Source organism: Mesocricetus auratus, unplaced genomic scaffold (assembly GCF_017639785.1).
Source record: "Mesocricetus auratus isolate SY011 unplaced genomic scaffold, BCM_Maur_2.0 Super-Scaffold_100053, whole genome shotgun sequence".
NCBI lineage: Eukaryota > Metazoa > Chordata > Mammalia > Rodentia > Cricetidae > Mesocricetus > Mesocricetus auratus.
Genome location: NW_024429230.1, coordinates 21,525 through 39,419, shown reverse-complemented (window position 1 = coordinate 39,419; position 17,895 = coordinate 21,525). Strand labels below are relative to the sequence as shown.

Sequence of the window (17,895 nt, the reverse complement as noted above, 5' to 3'; positions counted from 1 at the left end):
TGGCTATTTTGAATAATGCTGCTGTGTTAGTATTATTATCACTGTCACAAGGTACAGAAAGAATGGATTTACTCTAGCTCAGGGTTCAGTCTACAGTCTGACTCTTGCTTTGACTGTGTGGTACAGCAGACCATGATAGCAGCAGTATGTGGCAGAAGCCGCTCATGAGTGGGGAAGGCAGGACAAGATACAACCCATGAGGTTATGACCCCATGACTACTTCCTCCAGCTGGTGCCCTTCTCCTGAAGTTTCTGGAACCTCCTGAAACAGCACGGCCATGTGGAGACAAAGCCTTTAGGACATGTAACCCTTACATGTAACCCTTACATCTAGGCCTCTGCCCACTTTGAGGTGGGTTTTGTTTATGTGTGAGGTAAAACAGGGTCCCACTTCATTCTTCTGCATTTGAACAGTTGTCCCAACACTGCCTGTTTAAGACTTATTTTCCTGTTGAACTGTTTTGATAACTCTCCTCAAAAAGCAATCTGAGAGGCTAGCTCAGTGGGTAAAGCCTGTACTGAGAAAGTCTGGCAACCTGAATTCAATTCCCAGAACTCATGGAAGACCAGGAGAGAATGGGTTCCACAAGTTGTTCTCTGGGCTACACATGCACACATGCCACAACACACATGTACCCACCCCATCATACACAGCAATAACTAAGACTTGTGTTGAACTGACTGTAAACATGGGCATGTAACTTTTAGATTCTCACTTGAATTCCACTGATCTGAATATCTATTCACATAACAGGATTATATGGTCTTGATTAAGTTTTGAAACCGAAAGTATGTGCTATTTCTCTGAGATGATCTTAGCTACTATGGCTTCCTTGAATGTCTATGTTTTAGAATTAATTTGCCTGTTTCTGCAAATGAGTCGGCTGGATTCTGATAGAGATTAGGTTGGATCAATAGAACAATTTAGGAAGTAGTAATCTTCTTTTTTTTCTTTTTCTTTTTTTAAATTTATTTTTAAATTTAAATTAGAAACAAGGTTGCTTAGGAAGTAGTAATCTTCTAACGAACCTGGAACATAGTGCCACTTAATGGATGTGTGTGTGTGTGTGTGCGCGCGTGCACGTGTATGTACATACATATAAATGTATATAAACATAACTTGTTTCAGTGCAGAAGTACTACACTGTGTGTGTGTAGAACAGTACACATGTGATTATTTGTATGTGTGCACATGCATGTGGAGTCCAGAGGTCAACACCAGGTGTCTTTCTTGATTGTTAATATCTACCTTAATTTGTTTTTAATTTACTGTGTGGGGATATGCAGACACACACATGTCGTGGCAGGCATGTGCCGTGGCAGGCATGTGCACGCCACATGCACACGTAGAACTCAGAGGACAACTTTTGAGACTCTGTTCTCTCCTGCTACCTGAGGCATCAAGTCTGCAGCACGGGGCCTCTGCCCACAGCAGAACCCAACCCGAGTGCCACACTCTAATTTCTGACCTTTGGCAGGGACTGAGCTCTTGGAGTCCTACATCTGCCTGTCTCCATGGGGCCCCGCTTCATTGGCTTCTCTATCTGGTACTCACCAAACTTAACTCACAGCAGAACTGTTTGGCAGCTTCTAAGAAACAATGTGACTTTTCTACCCAACAAAAATAGCATACATACCTTCAACGGGGCCAATCTGATTGGTCACAGCAAACCTCAGCACACCCTCATCCTCACTGTACAAAGCAAAAGCTCGGTCCACAGTCAACTGCTGGGTGGTGGGGATGGCCAGGTGTCTGTGGGCGTGCCTGCACGCCTTATAAGTGATGTTCTGGTCTACGCGGTAGGACCATGTTTGGTTGATAGAACCAGAAGTGAGAGAGAAACTTCTGGAACTGGAGGAGGTCACAGCTGTAATGAATAGTTTACAGGTAAACAAGTAAACTTTTAAAATACCCAAACCAAAAATGTTGATGTTAGAGATATCTTTTCTACAGTTTTTCACTCCATTCCTAGAGTAGGTTCCCTTAGAAACTCCCCAAGATTCTACAGGAAGCCTGTAAGGAAAGGTCTAGAACCCCCTAGACCCTGAGTGTATACAAAGCCACATTGCTGAGGAGGAGAGAACGAGCATTACAAACTGCTGCTGCTGTCAACACACACTAAGAACGAGCATTATGAGGTGCCAGTGTGCCAAGAGATGCTGGTGTGCTGAGAGCAGTCTGCACACCACCTGGTTTGCTCCTCGTAGCCCTGCAAGACAGGAACTGCCTGTGTGTGCAGAGGCCACAGAGTCTGGGTGAGTAGCCCAAGATGAAAGACTGGGATGTGATGGAGCTGTAACTGGAATGTATCGTGTCTCAAGATCTGAGACACACTCCAGAAAGGGAACACCCCCGATGCTCTGCACAGTGGTAAGCTGGCAACACACCAGCAGAGGAAAGGGCTGTTCTCTCCGGCTGGACGCTGTGCTAGGATTGCTGTGGTATATTCTGGCCACAGTTAAGGTCTGTGTTCCAGTCTTTTCCTTGTATCCAGATCTCATACTGGAAGCCGGGAGCATAGAACAGGTGTCCACAAACCAGACCACCAACTGTAAAATGACACCCGTGACCACTGGAGCATCTATCTCCAAAGTGGCTAGTACTGTGTATAAATGTGCCCAGCTTTTTGACATTGTGACATGACGCTATCATCTACAAAAGTGTTGGGCTGTATGTATCTATAGTACCCTGGGATGGATGCAGGCACTAAGCTGCATGCTGGATACACTCAGCTTATTATACCTTAGGAAACTTATCAACTATATTAGGCAGTCAGAAAAGATGTTTTTATTCTTATGCTAAAAGATGAGAAAAATAGGCTTCCAGGGGATTTTCCCCCATAGACTTTAAATGACAAATCCAGTATATAAATGAATTTATACATCGTCTCCAAATCCCAGGTTTGTTTCACAACACCGAAAGCACCTTTGTGTGACTTTTAAAGTAAACTGAAGTCATCAGCTGAAACAGTTACAGCACAGTCACAAATTCTAATCGTCAATACAGTCCTTGCCCAAGTGGGTAGTATCTTATCAGTTACTACTACCAGAAAATGATGTGCAGATAGACATTATTGTGTATAGGAGTCATTACTCTGCTCAACTATAGTGTATACTTCCTAAAAAACAAGAAAAACTTGTATCTACTTCATTTTGTGTTCCAGGACATTCCGTGACTTAAGCCTGGTCACTATGTCGTGAGGCAGACACACCATGTCTATTTTACAGCTTTGGAAACACACATACCTGAGTCCCCGTGATGATACAGCTCTTTGTAGGGAGCGATGTGGGCCGAGAAATTCGCTGGGATGAAGGGCACCTGGCCCTCAATGTTGGTCTTAATGCTCAGGTAGTTCTCTGGGTCAAGCCCCTCAGCAGTTTGAGTGATATGAACCCTCTCTTCTCCAGGGTAAAAGGTAACCTCCACGTCATGGACAAAAGTGGCACCTGCAGGGGGCAAACACTCAGCAAGTAGGTGACAAGAAGTCTTGATTAAATCATTTTGAGGCTGGGGCTTGGGTGGTAGACTGCTTGACTGTCGTAGAAGAGGTGAGGCTTCGAGTAGCTAGTCACTAGTGTGTATATATCTGCCTCCTGGTCTCTGTTAGAGACAGTTAGTCACTAGTGTGTATATATCTTCCTCCTGGTCTCTGTTAGAGACAGTTAGTCACTAGTGTGTATATATCTTCCTCCTGGTCTCTGTTAGAGACAGTTAGTCACTAGTGTGTGTATATCTTCCTCCTGGTCTCTGTTAGAGACGGTTAGTCAGTAGTGTGTATATATCTTCCTCCTGGTCTCTGTTAGAGACGGTTAGTCACTAGTGTGTATATCTGCCTCCTGGTCTCTGTTAGAGACAGTCACTAGTGTGTGTATATCTTCCTCCTGGTCTCTGTTAGAGACAGTTAGTCACTAGTGTGTATATATCTTCCTCCTGGTCTCTGTTAGAGACGGTTAGTCAGTAGTGTGTGTATATCTTCCTCCTGGTCTCTGTTAGAGACGGTTAGTCACTAGTGTGTGTATATCTTCCTCCTGGTCTCTGTTAGAGACGGTTAGTCACTAGTGTGTGTATATCTTCCTCCTGGTCTCTGTTAGAGACGGTTAGTCAGTAGTGTGTGTATATCTTCCTCCTGGTCTCTGTTAGAGACGGTTAGTCACTAGTGTGTATATATCTTCCTCCTGGTCTCTGTTAGAGACGGTTAGTCACTAGTGTGTATATATCTTCCTCCTGGTCTCTGTTAGAGACGGTTAGTCACTAGTGTGTGTATATCTTCCTCCTGGTCTCTGTTAGAGACGGTTAGTCACTAGTGTGTGTATATCTTCCTCCTGGTCTCTGTTAGAGACGGTTAGTCACTAGTGTGTGTATATCTTCCTCCTGGTCTCTGTTAGAGACGGTTAGTCACTAGTGTGTGTATATCTTCCTCCTGGTCTCTGTTAGAGACGGTTAGTCACTAGTGTGTGTATATCTTCCTCCTGGTCTCTGTTAGAGACGGTTAGTCACTAGTGTGTGTATATCTTCCTCCTGGTCTCTGTTAGAGACGGTTAGTCACTAGTGTGTGTATATCTTCCTCCTGGTCTCTGTTAGAGACGGTTAGTCACTAGTGTGTGTATATCTTCCTCCTGGTCTCTGTTAGAGACGGTTAGTCACTAGTGTGTGTATATCTTCCTCCTGGTCTCTGTTAGAGACGGTTAGTCACTAGTGTGTGTATATCTTCCTCCTGGTCTCTGTTAGAGACGGTTAGTCACTAGTGTGTATATCTGCCTCCTGGTCTCTGTTAGAGACAGTCACTAGTGTGTGTATATCTTCCTCCTGGTCTCTGTTAGAGACAGTTAGTCACTAGTGTGTATATATCTTCCTCCTGGTCTCTGTTAGAGACGGTTAGTCACTAGTGTGTGTATATCTTCCTCCTGGTCTCTGTTAGAGACGGTTAGTCACTAGTGTGTGTATATCTTCCTCCTGGTCTCTGTTAGAGACGGTTAGTCACTAGTGTGTGTATATATCTGCCTCCTGGTCTCTGTTAGAGACGGTTAGTCACTAGTGTGTGTATATCTTCCTCCTGGTCTCTGTTAGAGACGGTTAGTCACTAGTGTGTGTATATATCTGCCTCCTGGTCTCTGTTAGAGACAGTTAGTCACTAGTGTGTGTATATCTGCCTCCTGGTCTCTGTTAGAGACGGTTAGTCAGTAGTGTGTATATATCTGCCTCCTGGTCTCTGTTAGAGACATTTAGTCACTAGTGTGTATATATCTTCCTCCTGGTCTCTGTTAGAGACAGTTAGTCACTAGTGTGTGTATATCTTCCTCCTGGTCTCTGTTAGAGACATTTAGTCACTAGTGTGTATATATCTGCCTCCTGGTCTCTGTTAGAGACAGTTAGTCACTAGTGTGTGTATATCTTCCTCCTGGTCTCTGTTAGAGACATTTAGTCACTAGTGTGTATATATCTTCCTCCTGGTCTCTGTTAGAGACGGTTAGTCACTAGTGTGTGTATATCTTCCTCCTGGTCTCTGTTAGAGACGGTTAGTCACTAGTGTGTGTATATCTTCCTCCTGGTCTCTGTTAGAGACGGTTAGTCACTAGTGTGTGTATATCTTCCTCCTGGTCTCTGTTAGAGACGGTTAGTCACTAGTGTGTGTATATCTGCCTCCAGGTCTCTGTTAGAGACAGTTAGTCACTAGTGTGTGTATATCTTCCTCCTGGTCTCTGTTAGAGACGGTCCCTAAGGAATTTGCCATGCCTGGGCTCAGTCCTAGCTGCAAACCGTCTGCTCTCCTGAAGTTCTCCAAGAGTCTCGATTCCCCCTGCCCTGTTCTCTTTGTGGGAGCTGTATTTTGTAAGACTTAACTCAGGACATCTCTTTTTAAGGTTGCTGGATTAGCAAACCACATGTAAACTAGGATACCCAGTTAAATTTAAATTTCAGATATACCATGAATACATTGGTCATGTATATCCTATGTAACATAATACAGACATGCTTATATTTTTAAAACACTTTTCCTGAAATTCAAGCAAAGCTTTGCATACTATATTGTAGCTATTTTTGACTCAGACTTTACTTAAATCTGGAGTGAAGGTGGCATACATCCTTTAGATGGACTCTGAGGTGGGGAAAGGGCTTTTCTCCCGGTACATACCTTCATGTGCAAGGGAGGAAGCATGCACCGCTAGGGGTATACTAGAAGCCAAGGAATACCCTTCACCCACACACTCCCTTGTCTCCCAAAGGGAGAGTTCTAGCCAGCAGCGCTGGCACCTACGGACGGATCCTCACTGCTCTGCCCTGGCCCTGTAGGCCCACAGCAACCCAGGTGATCTGAATGCAGGCAAGTCTGACAGCAGAGCCTTTAAAATTTTTCCACTCACGACTCCTTTATACCCAAGAACTCGCTGCTCTGCCCAGATGTACAGTTATTTAAGGTATGGATACATTTATGGATAACGAGGAATAAAGAAATTTATTTTAAAGCAATGCTTTGGTATACATACAAATTTACCACTTATTAAAAATGAAAGAAAACCTGTATACTACTGAGATGGACATGCTTGTTTTATTTTATATTTATTTAATATTACATTATCTTACTATTTTATGCAATGAATTATCTCTTAGCTGAATATTTCACACTGCAGAGGATAGGATATCTTTAGCATGTCTCAGACTCGACTGGTTTTGATCACTGATGCTGAAAATGTCACTTTACAAGGTACAGAATGGCAGAAGTGCGTTCATGGACACTTCAGAAACTGCTGGAAAATATGCCCTAATCACAACCTACAACTCACTGAACAATTCTCAAGAAATTAAAGTCTAAAGCTCAGACAACAGTTTTTTTTTTTTAAAGAGATTTATTTATTTATTTTGTATACGGTGTTCTGTCTGCATGTATGCCTGCGGGCCAGAAGAGGGCACCAGATCTCATTACAGATGGTTGTGAGCCACCATGTGGTTGCTGGGAATTGAACTCAGAACCTCTGAGCCATCTCTCCAGCCCCAGACAACAGTTTTTAAAACCTATCATGAACAGAGAACAATCCAGAGCTACTTGATGCCTACGTGCTGAAGCACAGCGTGTTTCTGTGAGGGCCGGAGATCTGTATGCACAGCACGAACACTGCAATTGGAAACCTCTAACAGACTGGAATCCGAGCACAGGTCCCAGGCAACGTTTTACAGAGCGTGCTCAGGGCCCAGGCAGCTTTGGAGTCACATGGTGCAGCACGGGCACGTGCTACCAGAATCACCCACGCTCATTGTGTGCTTATACATTATTTGAGCAGCCAGAACCTTTTAGCAAACCCCACATTCAGTCCCATGCCCTCCTCTGCAGCCTCGACCCAGCCTAAAAAGCTATGACCTGTGTATGTCAAGGACGTGCAGATAGAGCTGGGGGAAAGACTCCTTCTTCTCCAGAAATAAAATGGGCTCCGGCTGCTCCGCGGGTACCGCTTCTGAATCCCTGTTTGTCAATCTGAGCTCCACTCACCTGTGAGGCTGAAGCCATTCTCTGAGCCTGGCTTCTCCAGAGCAAAGAGCCAGCCAAAGAGGCCTCCAATTGGGATGACGGGGAGAAGAGCCTGGGCTGCCGGCTGTGGGATGTGGCTGATGGCAGTGTAGGCTCTGCCATCATTGCCCACGATGTAAGCGTGCAGATCCACGTCAGAGAAGTGCACAGGAGTGTGACCCACTCGGAGTCGGCCACTCACTTTCCCATTGACTCGGTGAGGTGCCCCTGAAAGACAAAAACAATCCTCTCAGTTTTGGGCGCCAGCAGGCTGGGAACAGGTAAGCACAGATGACACGACTCCCCCTGAATACTCCTATGATCACTCTTTGGAAAAATCACTTCATTATTATTATTATTATTATTGATGTTGGTTTTCCTGAAATAAGATCTCTGTGGATGCCACCTTAAAGCTCACTACCAGGGCTGGAGAGATGGCTCAGAGGTAAGAGCACTGACTGCTCTTCTAGAGGTTCTGAGTTCAATTCCCAGCAACCACATGGTGGCTCACAACCACCTGTAATGAGATCTGGTGCCCTCTTCAAAACATGCAGACAGAACCCTGTATACGTAGCAAATAAATAAATCTTTAAAAAGCTCACTATGAAATCCAGGCTAGCCTTCAACTCTGAACCCTTCCTCCTCAGCCTCCTTCCCGACTGTTAGGACGGTACGCATGTACCACCACATGTAGCTTAACAAGTCCCTCCGATGATGAGCTACGAACCAACCACTCATGTCTGACTCAGTCCTATCTGGGATCTCTCCAACACTCCTTCTTTCCTCTCCACTTTGGCTCTACAGAGTTAGGAATGGGCAAAGTGGAAACATTTCTAGTTAATTCTCAAGTTGGGAAATCAGTACAAACCATGTATTTATCACTCAGTCACTAGTGCTGTGACTCACATGGCAGAGATGTAAGATCACCTATTAGAGCCCGCACTGTAACCAGAAACAGGCAAACCGTGACCCTACACACAGCAGCCTGTCAATCACCTTCTGGCAGACAGTGCTTCCCGTTTCCGTAAAACCTGGACTGGCAGTGGCAGCAGAAGCCAGTGGAGTAGTCGGTGCAGAAGGCATGCTGGGAGCACTGGCCATGGCTGTGTTCACAGGTTTCCCTGGCGGCACCATTATACGAGAAGACTGCAAAATAAAACAAACATTGGAAAGGCCAAAGGATCCGGCATTGTCACCACTAAACGTCATCAGACACCGCATCTACTCCACAGTCAGCTTGGACTGTAACAAACAAATAGCATTTGATGCCGAAGAGATAGGAGTAGCATCAGCCTGGGGGACTAGCTTGCTTTATATTTTCTGGCAAGAAGCTGAGGTCGCTGCTGCCAACTGGGTCTTATTACAACACCAGTGAGCTGGGCTTCAGCTGCACCTCTGTGGTCTGAGAGCGGTCTCCAAGGCAAACCATTCTTGCAGATTAGAGTGTGCTTTATGAAATCAACATCTGGTGAGTAAAAAACAAAAAAGGCCAAACACTAGCAATTTCGTATGATTCAACACAAGAGTAACGACCTTCTGAGAGCAAGGCAAAGGAGGGAGCTGAGATGCAGGGACTGCAGCTAACTTGGACGGAACCCGTACTTAAAGGATGCACACACGCTTGCCTTCAGATGCACAAGGCTTGGGGAGGAAAAAGAACCAGTAACAGGGCTAAGGAGTTCTCGGTCCTTGCAGGTCTTGTCCTTTCCAGTGCAAGTATGATTTCTATGCAAGAGAAACAACCTAGGCTGTAGTCACAGATGTTCTACAAAGCCACAGTGAACCCGAGTAAACTTGATGCCCCAGGGATTATTGCTCAAACCGCCCACATACTCTACCCAGTAAAGAAAGATATTTGTGCAATAGAGAGAAGGGAGGGAGGGAAGAAGATAAGAAAGAGGGGGAAAAGACCATCATGTAATTGTCTATAAAAGAGATGGCCAAAGTGTGTCTGGGAATTGGGTCACAGGCAGGTTAAGTGCTTTGTACCAAGATGCTGGGCCAATCCCAAGCACGGCCACCAGGAGGCAGGATGGCTGTGCGTGTCTTTGCCTCCCCCAGGAGCCAGAGTAGGCTGGAGACACCAAGAGAATTTGGATCAAGCAGGGAGGGCAGAGAGTTTTAGTGCATTCTAGCCACTGGAGCTCACATGAGCACAAGCTCTGGCCACTCATAGGAAAAAACAGGTTGTGGTGGCCTTCCAGGGCCAGGTCTGAAAACAGGGAAACAGGAGTGGGTGGAGGGAGTTGAAAACTCACTATTTAGTGTTCCAGGTGAGAACAAAAACGAAGACAACGAAAAGATCTACTCCCCGTATGCAACAATGCACCCGGCGCAAACACTTGCATCAGCAAACACAAGTGTTACAGAGATAACATTTAAGTTGGCTTGATTTAGACCAGGCACTCTTCGGCCAGCTTTAACATTAACTCTCCCCGGGTAGCAAGTGCTACTTTTAATCTGTTTTCCGGATAAAGGGAAGCAAAGAGGATTAAGATGACTCACCTGGAGTCATGAGGGCTGTGGACAGCTGGAACTGAACCCTGAAGGCTCGGATCCTTACTACAGTGGCGCCCAGCTAAGGCTAAGGGTGGGGTCAGGTTTGCAGCATGTTGAGAAAAACAGGCAGGTGAGAAATGGGGAATGAAGACAGCCCAGCAGTGAAGGGCAGAAAAGACCCGAGTTCAATTCCTGGCACTCACGTGGGTGGCCTCACAATCACCAGGAACTCCAGCTCCCCGGGTGAGAAATGGGGAAAGGGAATGAAGACAGCCCAGCAGCGAAGGGCAGAAAAGACCCGAGTTCAGTTCCTGGCACTCACGTGGGTGGCCTCACAATCAGCTCCCCGGGATCTAGCACCCCCTTCTGGACTCTCTGGGTATCTACACTCAGGTGCACGTTCCCAAGCACAGACAGGCATCAACACTAGCATACTTATTGAGAGCACCTTAGGCATTCCTTTTACAGTTGCAGCATCATTGAGAAGCAGCAAGCAGCGGGGTCCCTGGGTCAGAACACCTTGGTTAAAGGGAAAAGCTGGTGAGGAGCTGTAAGAATGGAGTCAGTGACTTGCCTGAGAAATTCCAGCTTGATAAAAGTAGGAAATTAGGCATAATTCTACTTCTTTTATTTTTTAACAAGAAAGTGACAAGCATAACTTTTTTTTTAAATAGAAAAATAACAAAATTTGTTACAGGAAACAAAAAGGCAGAATGAATTGTGACAAGAATAGCACAGCCTTTTCTATGTAGAAAACTACTTGTTATCATTGGTTTAAGGATGTGTGTGTGTGTGTGTATGTGTGTGTGTATGTGTGTGTGTGTGCGTGCGCGTGTTTCAGTTCCATCTGATCAAAAGAAAAGTTTTCACACGTGGCCTGGCTTGCAAATTAGGGGAGTGATGGATGGGTTTGTGCTGTGTTTCTGCTGTGTGTTATTTTGTGAAGACATACTGCCCCACTTACTCTAAGCCTCATCAGGAAATGAAGAGGGGACTAGAGAAGGGAGAGCTAGGTTAATTCAGCTAAAACACTAGATGTGATCATAGCATGCGTCATGGAGCATGTCCAGTAACTCACAGGAGACTACACATGCAAAAAGGGAATCAGCTTTCTCTCTACCACACGAGTCCCAGGGGTCACACCCAGGTCAGCATGCATGGTGACCGTCTCTCAGGTTCCAGAAAAGGGCTCTAAAGTTAGTAAGAAAAACCAGAATGAAAGATGATAAAAGGCTTCTTTGTAACAGCTGTAAGACTCATAATAACTTCGATGAATCAACTATCTATTGGTAAGCTAACCTGACACTCTTCTCAGGAAATTTGTCATTGTAAGAATGGAACTTGAGCCGGGCGTTGGTGGCGCACGCCTTTAATCCCAGCACTCGGGAGGCAGAGGCGGGCGGATCTCTGTGAGTTCGAGGCCAGGCTGGACCGACAGCCTCCAAAACAATACAGAGAAACCCTGGCTCGTAAAAACCAAAAAAAAAAAGAAAAAAAAAAAAAAAAAGAATGGAACCTGAACCAAGCACACACCCTTTTCGGTCATGTGGCAGCCCCAAACTGGGGAAAACTTACTTCCCTTATACCGTCTTCCACACCCACCTGCACACACGCTTGCACACTTAACACCTAAAACGGAAACATGTTAGTGAAAGCAAGCATCGCATGCAGTCCTTTCTTTCATTCATCCACCAGTTGAACAGCTATTTACCCAACATTCTCTCTGAGCCATGGGCCAGAAGCCAGGCAAGCAGCTGCCATTCTCCTGGGCAGCAGCCAATAAGCAAGTATGGCTGACTTCAGTGAGCTGGGGCCTTGGTACTGCAAACCTGCTAGGAGGCTCGGGCAGAGCCACAGGTCTTGTCTGGGGGGGGGGGGGGTGAGAAAGGGAAGAGTGCGACACCAGCCAACGTGGAAAACCAGGAGGAGCTGCACCCCACCCTGACAGCAACGCCCACCCTCAGCATGGCGCCATCTCCCGTCTCAGGCAGGGTTAGTACATCAGGAACACCGAGACAGTCGTTAAAAAGACCAATTCTGAGGCCCACCTTAAACCCACCAGTGCCTTCCCAACTCTCTGCGGGAATGCCAGGAATCTGTGGTTCCGCCTCCACAAACTATACATGGTCAGAACGCTCCACAGCCGAGTCTGGGCAGGCAGTGGGCAGAGGCTGCCAGGTCTAAATGAGCTCAATTTGTCACAGACGTGTCATCTGAGGCCGGATAACTGCACACGGCATCTCGGTGTTAGGGTTTTTAAATCTCGCTTCTTGTATTCTCCATTTAATGTTCTTTTTAAAAAAGTTTTCTCACATCCTCTAATAGAAAGGAAAACGGGGTGGGGATATATAGCAAACGAAGCAGACGTTGCCAGAGTATTTGGGTCTTACCCTAATTAGGAGTTTTTAACAAAAATAGAAAATTCTCCTCTTTACTTGTTCTGACCCATCCTTCAATCTTAGTTTTGTTTTTGTTTTTTTCCAGAAAGGCTTAAGCACTTGTCTTCAGCCTTGCGAGAGGAGGTCCCATAGTGCACTTCACAGAGGACACAGGGTTTCCTTAACCTGTCCCACGCAGCTGGGCAGACTTGTGCCTTTAACAACACTGTACAGCTACCTTAAGAACAAAAATCAATGCTTTCACTGCAGAGCAGATCCCCCCCCCCATTTCCTCACCACCCGGAAAGACAGACCACACAGGAGCACCACATCCTCTTTAGCAACAGCAGTGGCGTGCCTTCCCTGCCAATCTCCATGGTCACCTTTTGTGTATCAGCAGGGTGGGTGACCACACTGGTGGCAAACTATCAGACTTTGTTGTGGCAGTGAACACCAGCTGTCAAGACACTAACAAGCTCCCACCCATCTATCACCTTCTGGACAAGGGGCAGGACAGGACCCATCAAGGAATCTCTGCACACAGGTGTCCTCAGAGGAGTGGGAGCCTCGACTCACAGACTGTCTTGGCAACCTGGAGGCAGCCACAGGTGTGAGGTTTTGGGGTTTGGAAAGTCAGGTTAAGTGCACAGCATGTTAGAATTCTTCCAAGAATGGACGTCCAGTGAGGACAAGGACACTTACATAACACCCCCGGAAGACCAGGAGAGAGGAATTCGGACTCTTCCAGGGTGAACGACTTCCAAACAGAAAAAAGAGACCCCTCTCTGGGGCAGAGCACACAAGTGATCTGGAGCCCAGGGGCTCTCCCTTCTGGCTCCCATTGCCGACTGAAATCATATTAGGGTTCTTACAGAAGAGCCTCAGCAGGTTCAAGAGCACCAAACCCCCTTAGTCAGCCTCACCACCTGTCCCTACAACACAGGCCGTCCAGCTGAAGCTTCTCTGGCCAACTCCTTAGCTAAGCCCCACCCCGACTCCATTTCCACCTCTGTACCCACCTCTCCAGAATGCTCCCACACGCTCCCTTCTCTTGCCTCGGACTCAGATCCCCAAGACCTCCTTCAAACACCCCCTCCTCCAGTAAGACTTCCCTGACTGCAGTCACAAGCACAGATGTAGCCCTCAATGGAATCCCTGTCCCTGCTGCAATGCCTGCCTCATTTCCAGCCTACAAAACAAAAGGGCTAACACTGTCTCCCTCCAGTCAACTCTGATCATCAACCTAAACAATGCAATCTAAAGCAAAGTCCGTTCTCAGAAAAGTGGCAGACTCAACGCAGCTCAAGCTCCCTCAGAGAAAAGCATGTGGCTGTTTGGGTAATTTCTTGGCTAGACAACAAACTACTGCTGAATACAGGTCACCTCAGAGATACTCACACATTCCCTGTATTGCTGGCGTTATGAGCTATGAAAGCAGAGTAAAGCAAATAATACAAAGCCAGAACCCGAGTGTGCCTGATGCATAGTTTGAAAAGAATCTAGAATTCTTGAATTAAAAAAGTCTGTAGGTAGTCAAGCATGTTGGTGCATACCAACATGCCAGAACTCAGAGATAAAGGCAGGTGGATCAGCCGGGCGGTGGTGGTACACGCCTTTAATCCCAGCAGAGGCAGGCGGATCTCTGTGAGTTCGAGGCCGGGCTGGACCAACAGCCTCCAAAACAATACAGAGAAACCCTGTCTTGTAAAACCAAAAAAAAAAAAAAAAGGCAGGTGGATCTCTGTGAGTTTAAGGTCAGGCTGGTCAACATACAAGTTTCTAGCAGACCAGGCTACAGAGTGAGACCCTGTCTCAAAATTAAATAGATGGCCAGATGTTGGTGGTGCACACCTTTTAATCCTAGCACTCAGGAGGCAGAGGCAGGTGAATGTCTGGGAGTTCAAGGCCAGCCTGGTCTGCAGAGTGAGTTTCAGGATAGCCAGACAGAGAAACCCTGTCTCAAACAATACAAAACAAAGAAAACCCTGTCTTGGAAAACCAAATAAATAAATAGATGGATGGATGGATGGATGGATGGATAGCAAGGCAGATAGATTGGATAGGTAGGTAGATAGAAGATAGATAAGTAGGTATTTAGACAGGTAAGAACAGATAGATATTTTGGGTTGTGAGTCTAGCCTTTAATGGCAGCCCCTCGGGATAGGATGGATAGATACAGATAGGTAGATGGATCGATCGATCAACTATAGGACTGGGGAGATGGCTCAACAAGAAATTACTTGCCTTGCAAGCATTAGGGCCCAAGGTTGATTCCCAGAACCCATGTTTATAAAAACAAAACAGGTGGTTCCCCAAAGCTTCCTGGCCACCAGTCTGGACATCTGGCAGGTTCTAGGCCTGCAAGAGACAGTGTTGATGGCACTCCTGAGGAGGACACTCTCCTGAGGTTGTCCTCCCCTCCGCACACTTGCAAATGTGTGCTCGTGCACACATGCAGTGTCCTAATGAAAATGCTAAGAAAGATTTTCTGGGCCTTTAACAAAATCCTAATTCCCTGGCTTAGCAAGAGGAATGCTACACACTTAAATGGGAAGCTAAAATGTATTGGAAATGGTGTTTTCTATTCAGAAAACAAGGTTCAAACAGTGTCCCTCCTCTAACTACATGACAAAGCTGTGGGGTAGTCCATTCACCACCGGGAGCCATGGGCTTTCTGCTCTACGGATGGTTCTTGCGAGGTCTCAATGATCCTCATGACAGTCACCAGCAATCCCACAGCTGCCAGACAAACCTCCAGGATGCCAGTGTTTCCCTTCACATAAACAGTAACAAATCACACGCTTCTATGCTTCAGACAGCTCACATTTTTTAAAGTGCTAGGCTTCCACACACTTGAACAAGCACAAATATTTCTAAAATAAAATGTAAAAGATTTTTTTCTCTAAGACCTAAAGACTTCTAATTAGACACTGTCCCCCTGAATGTATTTTTCATAAGCATCCTGCCATGTAAGATGTCAATAGTTGGCTACATTTGGCAGCTGATAAATACCACAGTTCATGCCCCTCCCGGGTTATGCCATTACCTCAGTTCACAGCAGCTATTTCCACTTCAGGCCCTTCTGGGCTCTTAAACAGCCACATCCAGCATTCAACACTGTAATACACTGTCAGCTACAAAGACCTCAATTCAAGAACCACAACTGAGTTACAAAAGAAAAGAGATCTCATAATGTTTTCAGTAAGTTTACAGTTTCGTGCTGGGCCACATCCACAGCAACCTCAGGCGCAGGCAACTGCACGCAGATTGGCTTTTCCTAACTGTGGGCTCTTCGTGGGCCAGGAAAACACAGTCCCCAACAAAAGGCCATTCAGACACACATCTGTGTGACTGAGAAATCCTTTGATCCATTCATGCCTGTAAATCTCTTTACACAGAAAGAAGTCACACTGAAACTTTCGGAGACTGTTAGAAGGATCTGAAAGTATTAGAACCTTCCAGAAAAGGTCCATGCCTTTGCATTTACAGAAAGCACTGCTCATCTGACTAGGTCAGGGAGAAGGGAATCAGGGCAAAATCTCTGTACTGAGTGCCTTGTTTTCACTTTTTCTGTTTGCCATCTCGGTTGTGCGTCCTGCACCGCACTTCCAATGTTTTTAATCTTCTAAAAATCAATAATGACTAATTTTAGAGACTGGATGCAGGCATTGAGAAAGTCACATATATTCACAGCAAGTCCTGCCAATACATCTACGGGAGCTCAGAGACTTGGGGGTGAAGTAAGTTTGGTATAGCCAAGATTCAAATTTGACATCAATGCTTTCGCTAATTGTCACTCAATGCTCTGTTAAACCCAAGTCTTTCCTCCTGAAGTATTTCTCCAAATAACATCCAGCAAAAAAAAAAAAAAAAAAATGTCAGCAGCCCCCAGAAGGGCCCCTTTGTTAGGTTAGTGTGTTTTTGTCAAAACATGGATGGAAAAACTGAAAAGGCGATGCATAATGGACAAGACTGTCACCTCTGACCCTTTCCTCCTGGCAGGGATCAGTGAGCAGGCCCTGAACAGGGCCAGTTTCCGGGTCCATCAGTGTGGATGAGGTGCTGTCCCCTGTGGGCATTTCCCACCCCTTCCAGCCCATCAGTGAGTCAAGCATTGAGGATAAGGCTCAGGGAGGTGAAGGCCACAGCTGCAGGGACCAGAGCCAGAAAAAATCCCATCACAGGTGTCTACCCTGTCCTCTGCAAGGGCTCTTCAGCAGGTCTGCCACAGTCAGAGCCAGACGGCTTAGCCCTCCACTCTGTAATGCCTATGAAGCCTCCAAACGGCTCACCCTCTCTGAACGTGCAAACTGAAATATTTCATTACACTTGAGAGGAGAGCTGGCCCAGGAGTCCGGTTCTTTCCCCACTCCATGAGGCTCAGTTTTTAGAGCACATTATTAATGGTCAGGAGACTCCAAGCACTCTCCTGCCAAGATTTACTTGGCAAAGGGAATTTATCTCCTTAAACGCAAGGAGGAAAAATCAGTTCCAGTCTTTTTGCTAAACTTTTCACCCATTCACTTAGAAGAAAATCACAACTCTACTTTTTGTTTTGTTTTGGAAAAGGTCTCACTCTATAATCCAGGCTGGCCTAGAACTCTCTATACAGCCTAGGGTAGCCTTCCGCATCAGCATCCCCGATGCCGGAATTACCACACGTGAGTGACATACCCAGCTTCACAACTGCACTTACCCTGGTCATTAGCACTGACATGGTCCTCCACTCCTACCACACGCCCCCCTCCACTCGGAGGGGGCACATGACCAGACACTGAGTACTCTGGAAGGACTTCTCCTTCCAGAGGAGGGACGGGAACATCTGGCTCTGAAAGCTCTGCATCGGGGTAGGGCTGGGAGTTTCCGTTCCCAAGGTCTTCCTTGTCTGGAGTCAGGAAAGCTGCATCTGCCTCCGGAGGAGACACGGTTCTGGTACCTACACGATCCAAAGGCTTCACTGGGTCCTTGGAGTCCAGGACCTCTACCTCTCCCCCAGATGCTCCCTGTTTGGTTTGAGGGTTCAAGGAAGCAGGTTCTGTTTCCCGGTAGGGTGGCCAGTCACCAGGGTGTGGCAAAGGAGAAGCCCGATCAAGATCTGGGGACGAGGTCCCACTTTCCACAGGGCCTGGATCAGCCTTGGAATTGAATGATACATCAATTCTGCTGTGGCCTTCCAAGGCCTCCCCTGGCTCAACCGGTGGGTATTCAAGGTCCTCCTCGTTCTCATCGTAGTAATCCAAATTGTCCTCAGAATAGCTCTCCAGGGCTGCAGCTTGGCTGAAGGGGTGGTCCAGCACAGCTGAAGAGCGGGCGGGGGAAAGGTCGCCTCCAACTGTCGCTGGCCTGACACTGTCCAGGGGCGCCTTGCTGCCAACATGAAAAGCCCACACGCCAGGAATTCCCAGGTTGCTTAGTCTAAGAACAAAGGAAAGAGGTGATTGTGACGTGAGCACTCACCCTCCTTCACAACTCATTTTGAAACTAAGACTACGAGGATCTAAGTCGGATTTTCCCTG

The 17,895-nt window shown here is 46.5% G+C and overlaps 1 protein-coding gene across 1 annotated transcript in view; it reads right to left on the bottom strand.

Annotated features, from left to right (window-relative positions):
- Window positions 1-17,895, bottom strand: part of Nid2 (nidogen 2) — a 61,012-nt gene that overhangs the window by 27,718 nt on the left and 15,399 nt on the right. Inside the window, exons 4-8 of the mRNA XM_040735901.1 lie at window positions 17,076-17,794; window positions 8,499-8,648; window positions 7,485-7,730; window positions 3,247-3,447; window positions 1,638-1,868 (exon numbers count right to left, since the gene is read on the bottom strand). Coding sequence (XP_040591835.1) covers window positions 1,638-1,868; window positions 3,247-3,447; window positions 7,485-7,730; window positions 8,499-8,648; window positions 17,076-17,794 — 1,547 coding nt within the window. The remainder of the gene's footprint in view (window positions 1-1,637; window positions 1,869-3,246; window positions 3,448-7,484; window positions 7,731-8,498; window positions 8,649-17,075; window positions 17,795-17,895) is intronic.